The sequence below is a fragment of the Ricinus communis genome, chromosome 3, assembly GCF_019578655.1.
Source record: "Ricinus communis isolate WT05 ecotype wild-type chromosome 3, ASM1957865v1, whole genome shotgun sequence".
NCBI lineage: Eukaryota > Viridiplantae > Streptophyta > Magnoliopsida > Malpighiales > Euphorbiaceae > Ricinus > Ricinus communis.
Genome location: NC_063258.1, coordinates 26,013,882 through 26,039,173, shown reverse-complemented (window position 1 = coordinate 26,039,173; position 25,292 = coordinate 26,013,882). Strand labels below are relative to the sequence as shown.

At 28.1% G+C, this 25,292-nt stretch overlaps 2 protein-coding genes and 1 pseudogene across 2 annotated transcripts; all 3 read left to right on the top strand.

Moving 5' to 3' along the window:
- The first annotated feature begins 1,670 nt into the window (after positions 1-1,670).
- Positions 1,671-7,906, top strand: LOC107261669 (annotated as a pseudogene).
- Positions 7,907-8,681: 775 nt separating this feature from the next.
- On the top strand, positions 8,682-10,672 carry LOC8275896. Its single transcript, XM_015722542.3, has 3 exons — positions 8,682-8,869; positions 9,041-9,191; positions 10,176-10,672. Exons 2-3 carry the CDS (start codon positions 9,046-9,048, stop codon positions 10,324-10,326), a joined length of 297 nt encoding a protein of 98 aa, XP_015578028.1. The 5' UTR covers positions 8,682-8,869; positions 9,041-9,045; the 3' UTR covers positions 10,327-10,672.
- Positions 10,673-11,411: 739 nt separating this feature from the next.
- LOC8275897 lies at positions 11,412-14,125 on the top strand. Its single transcript, XM_002524459.4, has 5 exons — positions 11,412-11,682; positions 12,833-13,083; positions 13,317-13,407; positions 13,640-13,706; positions 13,785-14,125. Exons 1-5 carry the CDS (start codon positions 11,624-11,626, stop codon positions 13,836-13,838), a joined length of 522 nt encoding a protein of 173 aa, XP_002524505.1. The 5' UTR covers positions 11,412-11,623; the 3' UTR covers positions 13,839-14,125.
- Positions 14,126-25,292: the final 11,167 nt, after the last annotated feature.

The following is a 25,292-nucleotide window of genomic DNA, read 5'->3' as shown; positions in this document are numbered from 1 at the left end:
CTAACCATATTTCTTATCCGTGCTGCAAATGTATGCAATACTAATGCACACGTTTGTTGGATTTGTATGACATACTTTTAATATGTTTTCTCTATATTTTTTAATTTTAATATTAATTTTGTATAATTAAATGTTAATATTTTAAACTTAGTTAAAATTAAAAAATATTAATATTAAAAATTTTAAAAAATTACATACTGAATCTAAAAATATGTAATTCTTTTTATAATAATTAAACCTAAAAACGTGTATATGTAAAATGCAAATGCTTCAATACAACATTATAGTTTTAGTGATACTCAGAAAACTTAGAAAGATAACCAACTAATAATAAGGTGTGAGTTCTTTTAATCTTGCCTTACATAAAAGATAAGGAAAATTACTTATTCATAATTTACACGTAGAGGTTATTTGAGAATCTCAAAACCAATGTCGAATAACATTAATACCTTAAATATAAAACAAAGAAAATCTTATTTAATTAATAAAAATTTATATTTATATTTTTTAATCGTGCGAATTAAATTTTTTTAATTTATAATTCAGCCTTAGGAGTAGTCTCTCCCTCTTAAATCCCTAATGTCAAAGTACAAAGCTATGATCATAGCCATGATTTAATACTGAAGGGATCAGCAATAAAAGTAAATTGTATAGGAATCCTAGTGGCTTGACAAGAAAGGGAAGGAAATGAAAGGATTCAGTAACTGATTGTAAAATGAAAAGATGGGTCACATAATTGGAGATTAAAAAAGAAAAAAAAAAAAAACAAAGGTCATATCATATCACATACATATGGGGCTAAATGAAAAAGAATAATAATAAAACAATAATCATCCAACTTTATTGAATTTCAGATGGATATAAACATGTTGCACATTTGGGGCCCTATAAAAGTGAAATTGAATCTAATGCCATAAAATCAATCTGTTTTCAATCTTCAGAAAACAACAAATGTGTTTTGTATCATTATATGCATTTTATCTTCTTTGTTCCTTCATCATATCAATCTTTTATTTTATTTTTTTACTTTTTTTTTTCTTCGGGGGTACTTTGGATATGCAAATAATGATGAAGGATATGCATGTTTGGCTACGATCTTGCCACTAGTCAGTGTCTTAGCTTTCAGCCCATTTTGATTTGTGGATAATTAATTACTTCAATGGAAAACGCCTTCTACCAATCCAAACACAGCCACATTTCTATCTTTGAATAAAAACATGATATTCACTTTGGTCTTTAAAATTTCGAAAATAATGAAACATTTTTGTCATCTGTGTGTTGTAAATAGCAGACGTGTGGTGGACTATTGTTTTTAATATTTATATTTTATAGATAATATATTATTTACTTATTTATGTATATGCATAAATTTATAAACATATCCGAGTTCTATTTAAATCAATTAATATAAATATAAAATATAGTATAATTCTATAAAATTATCTAATTGATGTATATATTAACCATTATAAACATTTAAACAACGACAATTAGTAATAAGTTAACTAACATTTAATTAATAAATTATCAGCTATTAGCTGTGAACTACCGGTAACAACTATTAGCTACCGACTATTAGTAACCGCTTAGCTAAAGAAATCCTAAAGGTATATGTAACCATATCATTTCATAAAATGAAAAAAAATATTATGGTAAAATTATCTTGGATTATGGCTAAGTATGGATTATCTGATAAATCTTTGCTTGACACGCTCAATAACATTAACATCAACTGCCAGAACGGATCTAATGTCCAAAACCATCCTAATCCCAAACATAATTTAGTACTTTTCACCAAAAAGATAATAACAAGAGGTTCTTTTCAAAGCCTAACAAAAAATTTCATTCACGGAATCTATAAGATACACCTCACATGTACTTTTTTTTTTTAATTATTATTCTTTTAATATGAGCCTTAAAATGTTAAATTAATATCATTTTTCTCTCTAATTATCTACAAATGTTGCTATATTTAAAATAAACAAATTTTCCTTTTTTCTTTTTAAATAGTGATGACAAATATGACTATGGTTTGTTCTTCATCTTGCTTGAGAAAGGATTTAACATCGATCAGGTTGCCGGCTTGTAGACCCCATTTCGGTGTCATAGTAGCAGGCTTATTGGTTCCACACTCAATTTTTACATAACATATACAAATTAAATTTAGTTTGATAATATATAATCTCTCTCTAAAATAAATTTTTACATAAAACTAATAATGTTGTTTAATAAGAACTTAATCCAAGGTGAAGTAAATTAATGACTCTCTAAGTTGGTAGATGCAGTGGAGCATGACATTTAATTAAGTTAATAGAAAGTGAAAAACACCCACATAAACAAAGTTTACATGACATATGCATATCTCTTTAGGGTTAAATATGGTTAGATAACCCTTTGCTGTGACCTCACTTAACATCTATATATATAATTTTACTAATTAATAAACTAAATTTAAAGAGTGGCTTTTTTAGAAACATGATGTATGTAAACCCTCCTTTTTAGTTAATTGTTTTTTTTTTTCTTTTCTTTCTTTTCAAGTGGTCCATAACACCGATCTCCTCCTTTATTAGTCAGTAAAAGAGCCGATGCTTTTCTTTAAACTATATATTAAGGGTCACCCAATAATGTCTTCCCAATCTTACCTCATCCTTCGTTGGCTCTATGTTTGTATTATTGATATAAAATATATATGATTGATGATGATGATGATGATGATTCCTTTTACAATAAACAAGCATTGAGATGGCAATCTTTCATTAGTATTTACTTGTTAATCATGTACGAACGACCAAAGACTTCAATACAGAGGGGCTAAAACAACAATTTTAAGAGTTAAGAGGCACTGAAAGTGAAAAAAAACTAAAAAAATATATAGGAAAAATTTTAAAATTTCTAAAGTTGGCAGTCAAAATTTAGAATATATAGAGAAAATTAAATAGAAAATATTCTGAACATTTTAAAAGGTGAAATCCAAAATATCTATATAAAATATATAGAGAAAATTGTAGAAGGTTTTAGAGTTTGGGGGGCCAAGTCCCCCTCACATCCCCTGCCTCCCTCGGCAACTGCTTGTTGTTTAAATCATTTAGAAATTATTGTCTTCATATTAATCATAAAAATCAAAATATGTGATCATACACTAATGTGGAACAAATTTAAATGTGACTTAGACTAACATTACTCCGTACCTTAATTATTAAATTAGTTAATCATTATAAAACATTATAAATGACATCATTAGGCTTCTTTTCTTAAAAACAAAAAAAAAAAGTTGAAAGAGAAAGATGGGTGGAAATTGTCTTTGCCCTTTAACATAGTAATATCCAATTCCCGCAGCTCAATAAGATAATGAAAGATTGATACCAAAACAAAATGGTTCTCTAAAGATAAGGATTAGTGATCTTAATCTTTATTTTTTTAATTATAGATTATTTAATTTTGATAAATGGATTTGGGTAGAATTCATCTTAAAAGCTAGCTCAAAGAAAGAAGATGTCCAATCCACTTATATACATTATAACAACCCAGTAACGAAGCGATGTGGGATAAATACAACTTCTAACAAATTGAATTTTATTTATTTTTTAAAAATTAAAAAAAGATCTAAATTTAAAATTTTATTCAAATTAAAATATAGGATTAAAATCACAAAATCAATATAAATTCCAAATGTATATTTCAGTTCAAAAGAAATTTCAAGTTGAAGGCATTTTTTTTCTGAATTTTATAATAAAAAAGTTAGATAGTTTAATTTAGAAACTAATGTAAGTTACAATGACGTTTTCTTGATGCGACTTTGGGCAAGTGTTGGAACATCCCTAACAAGAATCTTTCATTATTTAACAAAATAATTTGCCCTAATCGGATTGCTAAAGTTGCACGCTTTTGTTAATTTCTTTTCCACCACATTTAACACTATATTAATATTCTTCCTCTCACAATTTCTTGCACATCCCATACGCACTTCCCCTATATATGATTGGATGTAATGGAATCTACTTATTAAACATGCAACCTGATGTAAATATTATGTAATTATATTAGTATTCTTATTGACAAATTAAATTACTTTTCCTTCATTTTATTTATCATTTAAGTATGAAAATTACCCAGATGATATTCTGCAGAATTCATTATTTTAAACAAAATTTATTGTTTGAATTAATTTCTTAAAATTCTTTATTCACTAGAAAAGTCTTAATAGAAGGATATGGAAAAGAGATGACTTGTGATTTTATTGTGCGGTAAATTTAATTATGTAGCTTTTTAGATAAAAGTATAAATTTAAAAATTTTAATAAAATAAGTGTTTTACTATTAATTTTTTAAAAAATTTTAAGAATCCCGCGATTATTATTTTTCTGATCAACCAGCATTTCTGTATTTTTTAATTTGATAATGTTAATTTAAAACTTAATAGCTACTAATTTCATTGTTTGATGATAAATTACAATAAAATATTTATTAATCTAATAATATTGATTTGAGAAAAGAAAATTTATCTTTAAAATATCTGTGCAATGAATAAAATTTTGTATCCAAATGTACTAATGGACTCTTAAGAAACCAAAAAGTCAAGGCTTTGCATAACGCTAAATAGTCCAATTCATGGGCCTATTCTTCAGTGAAGCTTAGCCCATTAAATTTGGGAATTTATCCGAAACGAAAACAATGACCTACATTTAATTCTTTTCTCTATTCTCTCTGAACCGTCGCTTCCTCCGCTCACCTGCGCCGGTTCCAATCCGACGGGGGCAAAGCAGCTGAGGCCAAGCTAACATACTCCCTGCACATCTGTACATACATCGATCCTCTAAGAAAAACCTCTCAATATTATAATTTTGACTTGAATATAAGACAAATTAGGTTAAATGGACAAAATATTTCGTTTTTCTTCTCTCAACCCAAATCACAAGGTAAACAAAAAAGTCATTGCCTTTTTTATTAATTGATCATTTTCTTTTATTGGGTATTTATTGTTGATTATCATAATTTTTTTTTTAAGGATATAACTTATACGGGGAAGATAGAATTAGCCAATTGCCAGAAGAGATTATTGTTTCAATTCTGTCCGAGCTACCACTTAAAGAAGCAGCAAGAACTAGTGTCCTGTCTGACTAATGGAGGAGTTTATGGACATTAATAACCCGTTTAGTCTTTGATGGTTCGAAAACTAAGTGGAGTATTAAATGTTGATTAAAATTATTGAAAGAAGAGAGGAATGTGTTTATAAGATCGGTCAATCAAGTTGTAGATATTTATAAAGGTCCGAAATTGGATGATTTTATAGTCGGTTTTGGTTTGCATAGAAGATTTAGTACCCATCTCGATAAATGGATTAACTTTGCATTGACTAAAGAAGTTAAAAGGCTTGAGATTGATTTGACTCCATTCATTATTACAGAGAATCCAAAAATCTATGATTTCCCAGTGGATGTTTATCGTCCGCCTCATGGTTTATCCAGCTTTAAGGTTTTTAAAGTCACTTTGTTTGAAGTTTGTCAATATAAAGGGTGAAGTCATTGAGCAATTCTTGTCTAATTGTCCACTACTTGAACTACTGTATGTGCATTCTTCAGAAGATCTTGTAGATTTAAAAGTTGTTGGTTCATCAGTAGGATTAAATTATCTTGAAATTGTGGCCTGTCCGGATTCTAAAGCATGGAGATTTTTGCTCCAAATCTTGTCTCATTCTCTTATTGTGGAGAAGAAATTAGCTTGCAAGTTTGGAATCTTACCTCTCTTGTTGATTTGTTAATTGATGCCCATATGGTCATTGTGTAAATTATACTTTTGGCCCATTTTCAAGCTACTTTTCTCAGCTGGAGATTCTTACATTTGACATACATCTACACGAGGTTAGTATAAAATATATGTCCTGCGACAGCTTTGGCGAGTATGTGCTTTAGATTTAATTTCTTCTTAGTTATTTTATCTTGCATAAAAATATGAATTTTCTGAAGTTCTCTGAATTAACTAATCTCAGGCACTTGATAATCAAAGTATCTATCGATGAGTTTGATAGCCTTCTTGGTTTATCTCAACTGATAAAATTATCTCCTTTCCTGCATAAATTTACATTGGAAGTAAGTGGTCTTTACTTCTAGCTTAGAAATTCAACCTCTTGTCTACATGAGATAGTGCCATAAGTTGCCTCTTATGTTACATGTTTTTTGCATATTGCATTTTGGTACTTTTTCACAATACTTCTTCCGTTTTCTTTTTTTTTTTGTGTGTACTTTGCTGCATTCTTTTCAATTGACTGTTTTATTTACATTGTAGCTCTTCATGGTCATATTGTTTTATATTTGTATTTGGCAAAATGCTTTTTTTTTTTTTTGGGTTGTATATCTCAGGTTTGCTATTGATGCCTAATTTATGATGTAGATAGCCCATGATTTTCAACTTTTTCTGGTTTTATTCAGAATTAGGCTTGGATTTTTATGTGCATGAAATTGGTATGACAAATGATATACTTGGTTTAATTTACTTGGACTAGGGGATGAGCATCTGATTTCCTTACTTTTCAAAATCACAGATTTTATTACTGCTTTGAAGTGTCTAGGTCGAAATCATGTTCCGTTATCTTTTATGTGTAGTTAAGGTAAAGAGAAGAGTCGAACTAATAGAGTGTGATAGACTTTAAGTAAAAGGATAATAACACTGCACCTCTCGACTGACCTGCTAATAGAATAACTGATTAAGCAGTTTGGTTTTCGATTTTATATTTCGCCAAAGCCACTTAATGAGGCAGAGGATTACATTAGACGTGCAACCTTAACTACTTTATAGGATCCCTTGATATATCATAAGCACAACTAATAGAATCCACTCATCTCCTGTATCATATAGGTTAACATGGTGATGAAATCTTATCCCATCTTTCTTGTTCCTATTTTCTCCTCAATGATTAACTCTCTCTTTGTTGTTCATACATGCTAAGACACAAGCTTATTATGGTATATAGTGGAAAGTGTTTAAAGTCAAAGTGGGAGAGAGTGAAGTTGAATGGTTCAAATATGAAATTAACTGCAGGAATTCAGGTCATTTGGGGCCAAAACTTACTTGTGTAACTAGAAAACCAGATCCAGGTCTCATACAAAATTTGTATACTAAGGTTCTGGGTTCTAGTACATAACATGGGACCGAATGGCTTGAGGGCGGTTCTAAGTTTCTCAAGTCTTTGAACTCGAACGTTCTTGATCTTATTTTGTCTGACACAAACTGTGCCATTTCGCTGGGACAAATAATCAACCGAGGTTTAAACATGGTGTTAAGTTGTTGGTAGAGTACTATATTTAAGTTGATTTTGTTCTGGAGACTGCGGAGCCAGCTTTACTTAATTAACCAAGTAGAACTCAAATTGAAATATATTCTTGCATATCTAAACTTTCTGCTCTGAAGGCTATAATTTTGCATCTAGATTGATAGGGCTTACATTTATAACAACTGACTGCTTGGCGTATGTATGATGCAGTTGCTATGACTGAGACGCATAACACTGAGAAAATTAAAGTGTTGATATTGAGCTTATTAAATTTTTTTATCGAAAACGCCATCACGGTGGAGAAGATTATCATAGATATTGCAATCCTACTTTGTTGAAATGCCCCAAAGGAGTTTCAGAAAGGTGAAAATATGCCTGGGGCAAGAATGAGTGCCGAACAGCTCAGGACAGAATTACCCCCTGGAGTAGAAACATTTATTCTCTAACTTTTGTTCTTCCTTTTTTCTTTTATAATCTAATTATTTCTACCGTTTCTCATATAATACATTGGTGAATCCATTCGTAAAACCCTCCCGTTCCAGGCACACCAACAGGAGGTTATCTAACCATTGAAATTTGCAAGTTGTAACTGATTATGTATATTTGCTATTCAGTTTTATATTATGAGCAATTAAAAATCTACATTTCCAGGTTCTGTCAGTCTCTTTCATATTAAAAAGAAATGATGATACTTTTTTGTGCATCAGTGGAATTTGATAGCCCTTAATCCTTTTTCTTCCGTTAGAAATTTTATTCATGAAATTTTCCAAGAAAAAAGAAAAACAAAATCTTATTGAAGGGAAAGAAACTAAATGAAGCTCTAATATAAGAGAAAACAAGGCTTTTAGTTTAAATGTCTGAAATCATCACAAATAATATCTGCATTTGCTTTTGGTTTATTGTTTCAGATTTGATTCTCATAATGCGAGTTTGAATTTGCATATGGAGCATATACTTTTCAATCTTCAAACAAACTTGAAAAATGAGTCAAAGTAATAATTCGAGATGTAGATTAATGAATTAGGAGAATTAATGACACGTAAGTGTTTGACACGATTGAAATATATTTTATTATTTAAAACTTATAAATATATATTAATTATCTATTGATTTAATATATAAATAAAAATATATATAGAGAAACATAAAATAATATAATTTCTACTCTTAAAACTCTAAAAAAATTTAATTTTTCACGATTGATTTGGATGATATTTTGAAAAAAAAAAAAAAAACTATTATTTTTTGAAAGAATAGAAAACTATATTTAAAATCCTGTTTAAACACACATTGAAATGAGTGCAATATTTCACATCCTAGAAATTAAAACAATAACTATTTATTTATCCAGAAATTAAAATAAAAATGCTTTCTAAAAAAATATTAATTGTGACTTGCAAGGAATAAAGACTGGGTTTTGTTCTTGGGACCTAAATTAAGGGCCCAAGGCCTTAGAGTTAAACCCCTAAACCTACTTTTCTGCTTGTCGGGATGGTCTCAAGCAATCTCATATCTCACTCTCCCTCGCAATCCCTACCAATCCGTTCGAGTTTGAAGACGCCTCTACATCTCAATACACAGGATCCCCAATAACCCATAATTGGTTTGTTACTCTGTTTCTTGATGTTTTTACTTATTATTATTATTTTATGTATTTGTTTCTTCTAAATTGATATCAATTTTAAATTTTGAAAGATGGGTTCTATACTTGAATAGAATATTTGGATGTGATTGTTGATAAATCTATTTATTTGGTTTGATTGTTGATGTTTAGTAGCCATGAAGGTGAGGTCGTCAGTGAAGAAGATGTGTGAGTTTTGTCAGATAGTTAAAAGGAGGGGACGTGTTTATGTAATATGTAATTCAAATCCTAAGCACAAGCAACGCCAAGGCATGTCTACTTTTGCATTTGAACAAGGATCCTTGTATGTTATCTCATGCTCTATCTCTTTCTATATATATATATGCATGCTTGCATGAAATTGAGTTTATGAAGGTTATATATATTGTTTATTTATTTTAGCTTTCAATTGCTAAGTTGATTTCAAAGTGTTAAAGTTTTTGAGATATAAATTTGGAATTTGGAAATGAAACGTTATATAGTTTCTTGGCCCTTTGTTGAAGCATTACTTCTTAGTATAGCAAAAAGGAAAATGCATTTCAAATCATTGGATTTGCATTTAGTTGCAAGTTTTTCAACCAGAGTCTTGTCAGAGTTTGTTGCAATTATGTACTATAAGTTCTTGTTGTAGCCAGGATGATTGAATTTTGTGTTTGATAGATATGTGGATATGTGCAATTTCTGGATTAGTAGTTCTGTTTTGGAGGGTAGGAGGATATAATATTCTATACCATTTCTGTAGTTTTAATACTTTGATAATAGTCACCACTTGAAATTATCTTTTCCTAAACTCTGGAAGCTGGAGTGTTAGGCTATGTGGTCTCAGGTAAAAGAAACATCTTAGTCATGGATGGAAGTTTATGAGTTTATTAGTGAAGAAATTGGAAGCACTCTGGGCATGTCTTGGATCTGGAAATAGAAACAGTTTTTTGTCTTTAACCTTCTGTCCAGGTTGTTTTGACTTGCCTTTTCTTTTCCCCTGATTTGACAAGTGAAGTATGTCAGTAGTTAGCAGGGTCGGGGGACAGTTAGTCGGTTAGTGTTCTGCCTTATGACTCATAGACTTACATTGTGCCCTGAAGCTATTGGTGAGAGCGGAGGTTCTAAACTCACCAGAACATTCACCAAGTGGTGTGGAGAGTGCCACAGGGCCAAATGCTAGTTTAAGCTAACATTTGCTAATATTGTTGAAAATATCAAACTCACCACACCATTTACCAAATGATTTAACATTTTCCCACATCATGCTAAATTTCAAAATGATTAATTCTGTTAGTCTCATTTCCAGGTCTGCGGAGGCCAGTGCCAAGCAGGAGATTGCACCCAGTCCCAGCATGAGGATAGGTCTGCCTTCTATCATACCCAAAAAGCACGAACCATCGATGATATTCGGGTGGAGTTCAAGCCTTTCATCTCTCCTTTTTAAACAAGGGAAGTAACGTAAGAACACTGGATGAAGCTGCCAAGGTTGATGATCAACTGATAAAATGTTGCTTTCAGGCCACATTGGCTTTTATTTCAGGTTGTTACTGCATTGATTGTTTTACCATTTGAACCTTCTAGTGAAATTTGGTCGTGCTGTGCTGCTAAGTACCATGAATGAACTTTTTCTTTGAAATTATCACCATAAATCGTGTATATATGGGGTACATAAATGGGGTGCCTCTGATATTGTCAAGCTGTTTGAACTTTGTAACTCAACTGACAACTGAATCATGAATCATGTGGAAGCAATAGCAAACACAAAATTGGAAATCTGCTTCCTTGGAGTTGGGCTAATGTTAATGTGGTGTCCTATTTTCTGGCCTTATTCCCCCCATTTGGTTGTTTCTTATTTTAGTTTAAGACAAAAGAAAACTCATGGGTTTTTGTTTAAAATAATAGATAGTGACAGGGAAATTGGTTGAACAAAATGAATTTCAAAAGTACATAAAAGATAAATAAAAATAAAAAATATCCCATTTCAGCAGGATAAACAATTTGTTTAAAATAGCTATTGAAAGACGGAAGCAATTTCCTTTGGACAGCAAGAAATTAATGTCTGTTTATAACATTATTTTTATGTTTATAATTATATAATACTATATTCTTTATCATTTGTTTTCTTTTATTTATTTATTATTTTCAATCTTCAACTGCTTTTGACATATATTTTAAAGATTTTAAATACCATCTTGGTTGGAAGCTTGATGATTGAGTACCAAGAAATTTATAAGCACCCAATTGAATAAATGCATATAATTTAATAATATGAATTTATAGCCATCCAATTGAATACATAAAAAGTGAAGTTTATAATTATAAATTCATTTCTATAATGACAAACTTGAATCATTTCCATACTCTAGCAAATCATTTTTCAATATGTTTTCTACTAATCACTAAAATGCTAAACTAAGATCACTAATTGTTTCCTTTATAGTGGATAAGGGAAAAAGTGGTCAAAATCATTATCATTTAATCTGTGAAACTCATAATTCATCAAATAAAGTTGACCAAACCAAAAATCCACCTTTCAGGCATTTGCCTTGCACTACAAAAGCAAAAGCGCGTGAAGGCAAACATAACAATAATAATAATAATAGAGTTGCCAAGATAGCATACACCACAAAACCCACTTTTTATCATTCGCTAATCACTCTCTTCGCCAACCAAATTTGCAGCAAAATTATAGAGAAGATTTACATTCTGTTGTTATAGGGGTTAAGTGTCGATGCTTGGGTTTTATTTTGTTAAATGGTGATATTGAACACTTCAATTACTGCTTGGATCGGTCACCTTCTTGCTTGCATGGGGTAAGTCACTCGATTTCTTCTTTTAATTTGTTGTTTTTGCTTTCTGGGTTTATAAGTTATTTTGGGTATTTCCTTAATTTCTGGGATTTTTTGTTTTGGTTTTAAAGTACTAAAAATAGAGTTGCTATATTTGGGTTGTGGGCGGGTGGATTTTGATTGGGTGTAAAGATTTGATCTTGGATTTAGTATTTATAGAAGTGTCATTTATTGAAGAGCAGAAGCAGTTTGACTTGACTGAATGTTTGATTTTGTGATTATTGAATTACTTTTGCCTTTGGAAAAAGATTAGGCTTTAGAGCTTTAAAGAACTAATTGTGTATAGATAGTAAGGAAAATGGGTATGAATGGGATCTGGAGGCAGTCCCTCACTTATTAGTTACTAAAGAAAACTTGTATGACTTTTGATTGTTCCAAAGGCTAAAACTTAAGTATCCAAGGGAGATTAAGTTACTAAACCAGAAACTGAAACACCAAAATCAAGCAATAGAAAGGGAAATTGTTGATTTTATGTTATTATTTTTTTAATTGCACCCTGTGGCATTGGAATTCTAGGAAAAATGGTCATGGATACTTTTTATTTATTTTTAATGATAATTTAATGATTATGAGTTTACCTTTTCTCGCCCTTTAATCCATCCTCGAGTATTTTGCATGTGGGTTTATTCATTTGTAATTGAGAGACTACCACACAAAAGGACTATGATAGGTCGAATACTTGTGCTTTTTTCCACATCATACTTGTTCTTTAAAGAAAAGCCTAATTAAACTAACTCAACTCATCTGGATTAGTAGTTTGCCCTTGTCATAACTATGTAATTTTTTTCTTCGATTCTTCTTGCCTATTAAAACTTACAAACATTTTCCTCCATTAGCCCCTTGCAAAAGTGGCAAAGAATAAACTTGTGGAAATGAATATTTCTATGTTATTGATGCTCCAGTTGCCTACAAGAAGTCAATCATCTGTCTGCGCCTATGGCAATTGGTGATTATGAATTTTGGTTTATGTAATTGATTCTTATCTCTAGTTTGAGTGGAACAAAGTAGTTGATGAGGTAGGGGGTGATGGGGATGGTGGAGAAAATATGTTATAAACATTACCATTATTAGCTCTTCTTCTGCATATGGTTTAACTTGGTTTGCAACAGAGCAGTGGTTGTTTTGGATGCTGTGCTAAACCCACACCAATTATTGCTGTGGATGAGCCATCAAAAGGATTAAGAATACAAGGGCGGGCAGTGAAGAAACCTAGTGTATCAGATGACTTTTGGAGCACCAGCACATGTGATTTGGAGAACAGTGCTATCCAATCTCAGAGAAGTGTCTCCTCAATTAGTGTATCCAATGCAAATCTCTGTATTGGAACTAGTGGCACAAGCAGCACTTCTGAATTTGTAAATCAGGGTAAGTTTCTATTTATTTTGTTCTTTGTTTAGTGATTAAATGTAAAGGAAATATTGCTGATCACTATGCTGCTGCCTGATACAGCCATCGTTGTTTTTTATGCGGTTATGTTAATAACTTGCACCATTTCAAGAGTGGTTATCCTTGAAACTTTGGTATAATGTAGTTTCACCTTATCAGAAACTATAGTTGTGAGCACTTTATGATACTTTGTGACTTTTTGCTGTTTACAGGTTTTCTTCTCTGGCAACAGAGCAGGCTTCAATGGACTGGAAATAACAATTCCAGGGGTAAAACCCACTATAGATTGGAACATAGATTAAGGTAATTCTCTTTTTGAAGATTATTTCAGACTTCTTGCAAAATCCATGTTGATAAACAATTTTTGGGAATATGACGTGTATTACAAACTCTAAAAATTAATTTTATAAGCTTTTGGAGTCTGAGTGAAATTAGGTGAAATCATCTTAGCAGTTGAACTTAGTAAAAGATATTCTGGTCTGTAATCCATCCTGTGCTCCAAAATTTCTCATGTTGACTTCTGGTGTCTTTACAGTTGGAATGCAACTTATGAAGGTTTACTTGGAAGTAGAAATCCTTTCCGTCGGCCCATTCCTCTCTCTGTACGTTTGACTATTTAGTGTTTCATGGTTTTTATTGCAATAGATTTGAGCATTTGTTGATTGGTTTTTAACTTTCAGGAAATGGTTGATTTTCTGGTTGACATATGGGAGCAGGAGGGATTGTATGATTGAAGAACTTAATTGCAAAGAGTGTTTCAGCTTTTTATTTGGTTTCTTTTTGTCTTTGGAAGTATGACTCGTAAGAGGCATCTGTAAATAGCCATGGCGAAAAAATATTTGAAAAAGAAAAGAAAAGAAAAGAAAAGAAAAACAAAACAAACAAGAAAAGACCAAGCAAATGTAATATCTCATTTTAATGTCAATCAGCTTTCTTTCTGCGTTGCCACTTCGTACGCTTAATGTCAAATGTACAGAGGATGGAACTGAATATTAAGAGATGCATATAGTTCTTTCCTAAACCATTCACTCTTTTAAGTTTTAACAAGTTCTCTATTATAACTCAAGTCGTGATTTTTTTTGCTTAAATTCTTCCAACGCACAAACATTAATTATTTAAACTATTCATTATTGTTATAGTCATTTAAGAATATTACTAGTTTACAATGAATAAGAGACTCAACAGTGGTTAGTTTCCCATAATTAATATTCAATAATGGCCACTTCTTTTGGAAAAAATTGATCTAATATTTTATAAAGTTTTAATATGCATTGATATGATATTTGATGTTATTGTTAGCATTTTATTGATATGTTAATTAAGGATTTTTTTTCTTTGGGCATTTTAATAATTCAATTATTGGTGGATTTGGAAAAAAATTATTTTTTTCTTTTTGTAGATTAACTTCAGTTGGATTTTATTTATTTTTTCAATCAAATATTTCTTAGAATTTTAATAAATATGTTGTTGGAGGATTTGAAATTTCTTTTTTGGTTTTATTATTAATAATAGTAAAATCAAAAATTTGTAGTAATATTTATCCTTTGTACCAAAACTATGGCATATATATTCTATTGATATTAGTCTTTTAGACGTTATTAAATATGACGCACCAATTAAGTATGGAGTTCCAGCTGCCATGGCATCAAAACTTGTTTAGAGTTCTAATAGGGCCATGGATTAAAAGACTAATATGGTACTTAAAAAAATTAAAAATTTGAATTGAATTGAATTGAACATATGCAGTAAAATTTTACTGCTAATGAAGCTTTTACCTTACTTATAACTTTACTAGAAAAGTGTGAATTTATCAATGCCATTCTCTTGGTTTAGAATGTCGGTAGATGCAAGCAAAATTGGGATTTTTGGGTTTTCCCCTGTTTCAATTGATTTTGGAGAGGGTATATTTAATTAATAAATTTATAAATTTTTTTTAAATAAATTACTTTTAAAGAATTTATGAATGTTTAATGACTTTTACATATTTCATGATCTTATGAATGACTTTTACAGACTTTACTTAAATACTTTTATAGATATTGATAGGCTTTTATTGATTTTCACATCCTGTTTTTATTTATTATTTAATTATTTAAAAATAAATTTAATCATTTTTCTTTTATTATTTTCTTCATTTTTTCGTTTATTTTAAATATTATTCCACATAATATTATATGCAACTCTATATACAAATAACGAACTTTATTTTATTATTGTATTAAATTCATACTATTTTTAAATTTTTTATCTCACAACATGAACATTATTTTTTATGTCAAGAGAATAATACTTTTTAAAAGAAAATTATCATATTATAATTTTTCTCCAATTAAACCACCAAATTCATGTCATACTCATTATATTTTATTTATTATTTATTTAATAAATACTATAACCAATAATAATTACGCTTATTAATTATTTAATAAATACTTAAACCGAAAATTTCACTTACCAAAAAAAATATCAAAATAATCTTCGTAATAAAATCTAGAAATCTATATATAGTGGGGTTGTTTACTCAAAACAATTCATTAACTGCTTCATTTAAAATTTATAATTTTTTTGTGAGGGCCTTTTTAAAATTAAATTAAAAATTTTTAATTACTTTTTTGTATGTGTGTGTACAAGAAATTATTATTAGTAAATAATTTTTAGTTTCTAAAGTTTCACCTAATTTCTTATATTTTTTAAGATAGAGAAATATATACTATAATGCAAGAGAATTTGAAAAGAAGAAATATAAGTTTTTCTTTTTTAAAAAAAAAGTCTATTGAAATCTTGAAGAAAAATAAAAGAAAAATCTTTAAGAATTTTTATTTATAACTGCATAAAAAATCATTAAAAGTATATAAAAATTTACGTCTATCGAAATATATGACTTTTTGAATATTATCTTACTTTTAAAAATTTTATAAAAGTTGTAATTGAATACTTCCTAATTTTTATATACTTATTTAAAATCGTTAAAAGTTTATATTGAATACTCTATAACTTATACAAAAAATTTTAAATTTATTATTAAATACACTCTCACTTTTAAACTCCATCAAAGTCTTTAAAAGTTTTAATCGAATACACCCTCCTTAGTTAAGGTTTTGTTATTAGGACTAGGATGATTTGACTAGGTTTAGGTTCGGTTAGTTTAAATTTGAGTTAGTTTAAGTTTGTATTAAATCACTAATCTAATTGGACAGTGATTAGAACATAAGTTTAGATACATGTCACACAATCATAGGTCCATTTATATACATCAACACAATATATATTTTTGTATATTCACCGTGTAATGACTATCTTTGCTACTTAAATGAAAGTTAAGTGATGAAAATAAAATGAAAAAATGATTACTGATCAAAATGAAATATAGAATAAAATTAAATGACCGTTAGAATTATTATCCTTATTAAAAGAGAAATTGAAACTTTTTCAGCAAATAAGCTTTATCTGAAAAGTCTCTTTTTTTTTTGCTTCGATTTTGTGTAATCTCAATTTTCTAAAGTTAAAATACATTCAATATAAAATTTTTCAACAAATAATCTATTAAATTTGTATCCAATTATCAAACACATCCAATTTGAAAATAATATTTATTTTATTAATTTAGTAATACAATATCTACTGAAGTGCTATACAAGAGCGTGTTTAGTAAAATTTAAAATTCGGATTTAATTGATCCAAAAATGACAAGTTATCGATCTATTTATTAAAAAAATTAAAATTTGACTTATTCAATTTTTAAAAATTTACAATATAACTTAATTAATACTTATCATTTTTTAGTCAGTTAAATTCAAATTTTAAATTTTGCTAAATGTGCTCTTATATAGTGTATCACTATATATTGTATCAGTAAATTAATGAATAAAAATTATTTTTTTATTTTAATAATTCATTAAAACTTAAAAATTTAATGGTATTTCATCTTTAAAAAAAATAAATTAGTTATATTTGACCATTGAATACAAATTCATGAATTATTTATTGAAAAAGTTTAAATTGTATGTAATTGACCTTTGAATATAAGTTCAAAGAGTCTTTTTCTAAAAAGTTTAAATTTAGTATATTTGACCATTAGATATAAATTTAAGAGTCAAATTGAACCTTTCTCCCTTCAAAAAATAATAACTTGTTATCTATTAGATAATAAAATTTGAATCATTAATTTTTATATTTAATAATACAAATTATACTAAAACAATCCATCATATTATATGAAATATAAAAACATGTCGATACAAGAACTGAACTCAGTAGTCTCTTTTTTCTCTTGGTATGACATTACTTGACTGGGTCATGAGACATACAAAGTTTTAATTCTCGAATGGAATTAGTTGATTTTCTCCCAATTTTCGTCTCATATATTACATACATGCACGAAAAAGCCTTGTCCCATACAATGAACAGCAGAAAAGGAATCTTCAATTACTTGAAGTCGAAGAGGAAAACTTCAAAGAAATTACAACCACGCAAACAATAGCTCTTTTCCATGGCTGGGTTCAATATATATTTTGGCAATCAAATGTGCCATGCGTCTTCATGAATATATTTCTTTTGAATTTTCTTAAGGAGATTATCCAAAACAAAAGAATTTCCAAGAAAATGATCTTCAGAAGTAATTTGAATCTGGAAAAGAAATATTATTATTTTATCTCTTATTGATGTTTCCAAGTCTAATATGTGGGTTCTTGACAAATTTGGAGGCAGCTTCATGCATAGTTCATAAAAGCATACCTAATTTCAGTAATTTTCATGCATCTTCATATGGTAGGTATGTTCTTTTTCTTTTTGGCAAGAGAGGCTATCACTTCCAGCACCTTCATATGATATATTTTCATAATATTAAAAGATGTTAATTAGTCCAAAATTCGCATCTTCTTTAGTATATGTAAGTGTACATAATTGTTTTCGTTACTTTTTTAAAAGAACGTGACATATATCAAAACGCTACTGGCTGTATTTGTTATAAATGATGAAAAGTAAAAGAGATATGTATCCACTTAACCGGTACATAATAGAAAAAAAATGTACGATTTTGATAGAGAGATTGTTCTTCTTATTATAAAGTTTATTTTTTAATTAAAAATAATTTTAATAAACTGATTAGTTTATATATATATATAAAATTTTTAATTATTTATATTAAAAAATTATATAGGTGAATTGTATGATTTTAAATATAATATTTTTATTAAATTCTAAAAATAAATATAAGAGTTTATAAGAATATTAAAATATTGATAAATGACTAAATACTATATATAATTAGCTAATATAATATTTAATTTATTAAAATTAAGTAATATCTACTTTTATAAATCTATAAAATATCATATATTCATAATGCAGATGTAACTAATTTATTATATTATGAGTCTTATAGAAATCCCCCTGAAAGGCGATTGGGTCATGTATGAAAGAATGGAAACAAACAGAAAATTTGGATTAGACAAAAGCATTGCATCAGGCACATTCATGACATGGCATTCAGTAACACCACAGAAGAGGTTTATATGAAAATCTTAATATTCAACTAATCATAATTATAAATATCATTTAGATAATGTCATATCATATCAGATCAGATCACATTTCCTTTTTTTTTTGTTTTTTTTTGGGGGGTTTCATATTGAGATATGATGTAGCAGAAGTTGAGATTTGAAGCATCTTCTTATCCAACAGACACATATATCCCTTGGAAATCACTAACATGCTACCATATGGGTAATAGCATTTCTATCCCTAACATATTCTAATCAAATTAACAAAATCCATATTCTTAGCATGACATCATTTAGGGCATAAATTTTTGGATATTATCAGCAAACCCTAACACTAAGAAGAACAAAAGCAAATAAAATAAAATAATAATAATAATCAAATTTTAGATATGCCCTCTTAATTAGGCAAAGCAGCAGCTGACATGTCTAACAACCATATGTACATGTATATGTATATCCATCCTTCCTTTCCAAGACGCAGTGGAGGCATTGATTTTCCTGACGATGAAGATATTGTATTTGGCAAAGCAATGTGCAATGATTTTTCAGAGGATGGAACATGCATCAATTGCAGGGCTAACACACATCTCCTTGGATTGGAAAATGTACCTGGCCTGATGCACCTACACGTCAGGCGTCAGGAATCAGCTATATATACGGGCTGCTGCTACTGCTCTATCCAGAAGATATGACTGCAAACAATCAGCTCCACTGAATTGAATCTTGATAACCCTACCAATATCATTAATAATTGAGACTCTTTATAATATATTTCTGGCCTTGATTTGCCACTTTTATCTCATTGGTTTTCTTTTCTTTTTTTCTCCCTGCTATTTCAGAAATTTTTATATTTTCTTTTTCTTCTTTGAAAAACCTTGTTTCCAGTCGTCCGCAGGCATCTTGAATTAATTTCGCTCCTCAGACGAGTATACATGAGTACATTCCTACCCACGGACCGTGTATTAAGAAATAAGAAAATTCTTATTTATTATATATATCCGACTTATAAATAAATAATATATATTTATTAACTTTAACTAATAAAATATATATCAATTATCTAATATTAAAATATAAAATATTTATATATATAAATTATAATATATACATTAAATCTAAATAAAAGTTTTAAATAAAAATAATTTTCAGACAACTAAATATAAAAATCAAATATGAATGACAATATTAAAAATTAAATCCAATTACCATCCATATATATACCCACCCATAATTAATATTAATTTAGAAACACAATCTGATTTTATAGTTATACTATGTAAAGTTATTTCATGTAAATATTTGAAATCTGTCATTAATAAATCTAAAGACAATTGTATCTAGAACTACAAAAATTCAACTGAAAATCTAAATTGGAACTACTGGAAAAGAAAAACAAATTTCCTGTCAATGATTTCGATAACAAAAAAGAAAAAAAAAAGAAATAAAAGAAAAATAAAAAACATGTGAGGCCCTGCAAAAGGAAGGTGTCTCCTGCAGAGGAAGGTGTGAGTCACATGATATTGCACAAGTATGCATGCCTTCCCATACAATGAACGAACAGTTCCAATATCAATCAATCAATCAATTTTGCTAAAAAAGCAAATGAAAATGCTTCAAGTTGCATACAATGATTACCCCTCATACAGTGAAATAACCTGTATGATCCCTGTTTTGCATCAGATTGTTCATACCTGATAAATAATATTATCCACATTAAATAAAATAATTTAAATCAACAGAAATTCTTTAACTATATCAAACATTACATATGAATCAATTAATACCCAACCAAAGATAACACATGTAATAATTAAAACAAAAGACATTGGAAAAGAACAATTTCGTCACGAGTTAAAGGGCTTAAGAGGCTACAATGAACCTGGGTTTCTAAAAACCTTTATATTCAACGGAACCCATTTTGACCAAACAATGTCTCCCCATCCTAAAACCATTTCTTCTAATTGTTTATATATTTAATAATAAAAAGAAAAGTAGACAATTCAATTATTTATGTGTTTGGCTAGTGTGAATGTGATGACCTGCCGACCTCTTCCATTAACAATTTGATTAATCTTTTTTCTAATGCATAATTAGTTCATGAACCATGTGCATACCCAATTATACATTCTCTCTCAATAATCAAACAATGTGTAAAACCATGTGAAAAAATCTTGACCTAATTTTTTTCATGTCAGATACTTCAAATAAAAGATAAAACAATGTTTTTTTTTTTTAAAGAAAATCTACATACATCTGTCTTTCTGAATTCCAGTTACACCATGCAATTAGTTCTTTGTAGTGTTTGCATTAAAGCAAGAAGCTTAAAGTCTGTTTGGGATTGATATTCAATGTTAAAAATGTAGGTCTATAATCCTTTTATTTAATTAATTTTATTAAGAATTTTGTGTGAATTACTTGTCAAAACATCTATTTATTTATGTATATTAAAAAAGTAATTTTAAAAAACAAGATAATTATTTTTTTTAAAACTGATTTGAGAAATCAAATCTGAAACACAGATTTAGAGAAACTTATTTATTAGCTGTTATGCTCATTAGAGAACTTCGGTTTGGTTATGCAATATAAGAAATTAATTATCTGACGTGATATATAATATTTTTATTATATTATTTTTAATATTTCGAAATTAAGAGACAATTTGCAAAAATATTACATACCTTATGGGGGTAAGAACTAAATAAATAAAAAATGAAATATCTAATATTTTTCCATAACAAATCAACCATTGAGAAGGATCTTGCAATAGTTTTTTCTGCAATACAGATCAGTGGGTTTGCTTTAATTAGGTGTGCTAGCTATACTAGTCAGTGTTGCTTCATACCCAAAAAAGAGAATGGAACATCTCATAGAAAATAAACTATATATTAAAGAGCTTAGATACAGGGAATAAACAATAGAATAGAGACTGCTTACTCAACTTGGCAAAAGAGTTTCAGACATTATAAGATTTATAAACTGTTTGGTGATAAAAAGAAAGAAAAAACTGATGTTTAATTTGTCTTTGAGCCAACCAAATTGATAATACTGAGATGATTGTTGTTTCTGACATAGAGAGGAAAGACTGGGTGGTTGCACAACAAAGGCAGAGTTATAGTATGAATAGGTGGGGCTGACAGCTATTTCCTTTTCTAACAACATACACCAAATTGTTCAACTTGTTCTTCTTTATTGTATAAAAAGGATAAGGAATAAATAGGTCTTCTCTTTTCTTTTCTTTTTTCTTAAAAAAGAAAAGACATTAATATATTGCTTCAACCACACTTATTTAACCATGCATTTTGCAATTTTAGAGGATATGGAAATTTATTGGACATCCATTTTTAAAAATACCCTACCTCGGTTTTTTTTCTTCTCTTTTTAAGGATATAAATATATTATATAAAAATTAAAATGATGTACTTGGTGATCTCTCTTTTTTTTTTCTTTATAATTCTTCCATTCATAATAATTCAGATAAAAATATAAGTTAAAATGGGTTTGAATAAAAATTAGAGTATCATAAGCTTTTCTAAGGCATATTTATATAGCATGCTTAAAATTAAATTTATAGATTAGAATTCATGTGGTGTTTTTCAATATTTTTCTTTTTTTATTTAATAAAAGGTCTAATTATAAATTAAATTTTAAATTTTACACTTTTTAACAATTTTTTATATAATTTTTTAAGATTTTAAAATACATACATATGCTTTCAATTTATTTTCATAAACATTTTTTGATAATAACTTTTGAAATTTCAAGATAAAAAAAATAGTATGGGAAGTCGATTATACTTATTTAAAAAAAAATTATAAATCAGTAAAAATAGTTTACCATAAACTTAATAATATACCACTAAAAATCTCACATATGTACATTTTATCATATATTTTACATCTAAATGTAACAAATTTTTTATTGACTCACTAATTTTTATGTTTCTAAGCAGAATTAACTTGCCACATCAATTTTCTCATTGTCAAATTCTAAAAATTATTATCGAAAAGTATTTTTTAAATAAATTAAAAGCATAATTATTTATTTTAAATCTTAAAATAATTAAAAAAATAAAAAATATATAACTCAAAATTTAATTAATAATTAGACCTTAATAAAATTATATATTTTTATCGTCTTTATCTTTTTTACAAGATTTTCTCTTTTTACCTCTTTGTAAAAGTCCATATATATTCCTTATAAATCTATTTAATCTTAACAACATAAACATAAACTTATGGTGATAACAATTAACAAGAAGGGCCATTACAGATGAAGTGTTTTTTTATAAGCAATATGGATATTCTATTAATAGAAATTAATAAATATATCTTAAAATAAAAAATAAAAATAAATATCAAACATCAATAGATACATATAAAAAAATCTACTTCTAATAAAATTAATCGTATTGATAGAGCAGTAAATCTTAATTCTATAGGAAGAACGCTCTACTCATTTACACTAAGCCAAATATCAATTTTATATATATTTTTTGACGAATCTGATTGTTTGAATATATGATTTAATTTTTTTTTTTTAGCAATCCCACAAAAGAATAATTCAAGACCCTCGTAACAGAGAATCATAGAACTCTTATAAAAAAAGGACTCGAACCCCCACAAAATAGAAAACCATAAAAATCTTTAAAAAATATTAATATTTATTAACTAAATTAATTAATAATAATAATAAAAAGAAACCACCGCAAATCCAAAACTAATTAGCAGTAAGTCAAAAAATGAAACTTCTGATAAAGAAAAATACAAATTAAATTATTTAGTATACGATAGAAAGATTCATCAAATAGAGGTTGTAGATTTTATTTTCTTTTGTTATTATCCTTGTAATTTATAATTTTCTTTTTCATTTATTAGCCGTTCATGTAAGTTGCGGTTCTATAAATCCTCCACATTGACGATATTTTCACCAATTCTATATATAATTACAAATGCATATGGTTTGCATGAGTTGGATGTATATTTAGATATTTAAATTTTAATTATTTAGTTGTTTTAATATTATAATTTTGAATTTAAGTTAATAAAATTTTAAATTTTTCTTTTAATAACAGTAAAAGGCCTAAAACTCAACACACGCAAATATATTAAATAAAATTATAAATTAAAAAATATTCAAATATTATAAAAAATATAAATTTAAGTGTTTATTAAATTATGTGAAAAAAATAGTTTGGATAATCCACACATTTCAACTTTACAGAAAGGAATATGTTATTTTTGGATATATATTGACGGACATGTTGGTTTTGATAAAATGACGTAAATGATGCATCCTTTTACCAAGTCTAAAACTAGAAATGCAATTACCCAAAAGTTCAAGTGGAGAAGAAGATGGCCACAACCACAGACTACAAAAGTTGAAAGAGAGATGCAATGATTCTAGCCTTTTTTATTTGTGTTTTTGCAGTCACATTCTTCAATTTCTTGTCATGGACCAACGCATTTTCATCCCCATCCCCACTTTTATTATTACCATTCATTGCATTTTCACACTCTAACCTGATTCAGATAATTTACATGTTTTAATTTTCTTTAAAAAGTTTTTTTTTTTAATTGTATAATAACAATATAATATTATTTATTACGTGTTGCTTTTGCATTAATTAATTTATTTATAACTATTAAATATTTATAATAAAAAATCAATCGGAATAAATATAACATTTAATAAATAATACTATATATCGCTATGCAATTAGTTTTATTTATAAATGATACAATAGACTGAATTTATTTAAAAATCTCTCCATAAATGAAATTAACTTGTTATTTCAATTTGTATTAACCAAACAAACCTAATTAATTGATGAAGGGTTAAAGTTGCATTAATTAAGTGACTTGTTCAAATTCTTGCTACAAAGACTTGCTAACCACTCTACAAAATGGAGTCTAAATTCATAGATGTAATATCAGAAATGGCCCTTCTAGAGTTGAGACTGGGCCCCCATGGCTACTCCACGGAGAAATCTACCCTAGTTGATAAGTTAAAATTGTTGACATTAGGCTGCAGGTAGGGGAATGAATGAATCACAATCCTCTTATATCTCTTCTCCACATCTTATTTATTAAATCTCAATCTTTTAATTTAAAAATGAATATTCAGCCTTTATTATCTCATAACTATTCATTGACTTCTTATGAATTTTAAAAATTTTAAAATAAATTTCCAATGACTAATGTCACTTGAAAAAATTTGGTAATAACTATTCATTGAAATTATAAAATAAAAAGAATATTTGAGAAAAGATGCACTCTTTATTTCCCTTGTAATTAATTAAAGAAAATAAAAAATGGAGTTTTCTAGAATTTCACTTAAGAAATGTACTTGTGTGTACCATGGGGTGATTCATTTTCAAACAATTTGACATAAAAGTCTTAAAGACACAAACTGAAACTTTATATAAGGCAGAAGGACAAGGAAAGTGACTGCATATATAAAATCCCAAAATCACAGCCCAATTCTCGTATAGATCCATTGATTCTAAAGTACCAAGATAAATCAAAGTAAACTTGCAAAACTTTTGATTTTAGAGGTCTTTCTTTTTATTTTTCTTATTATTATTATTTTGGGGGGAGTCTCAGCTAGGAAATGGACCTACATAGCATGTTAATTAATTAAAGCACATATCAAAAATTCATTGCACACACAACTATTTGTCCAAGAGAA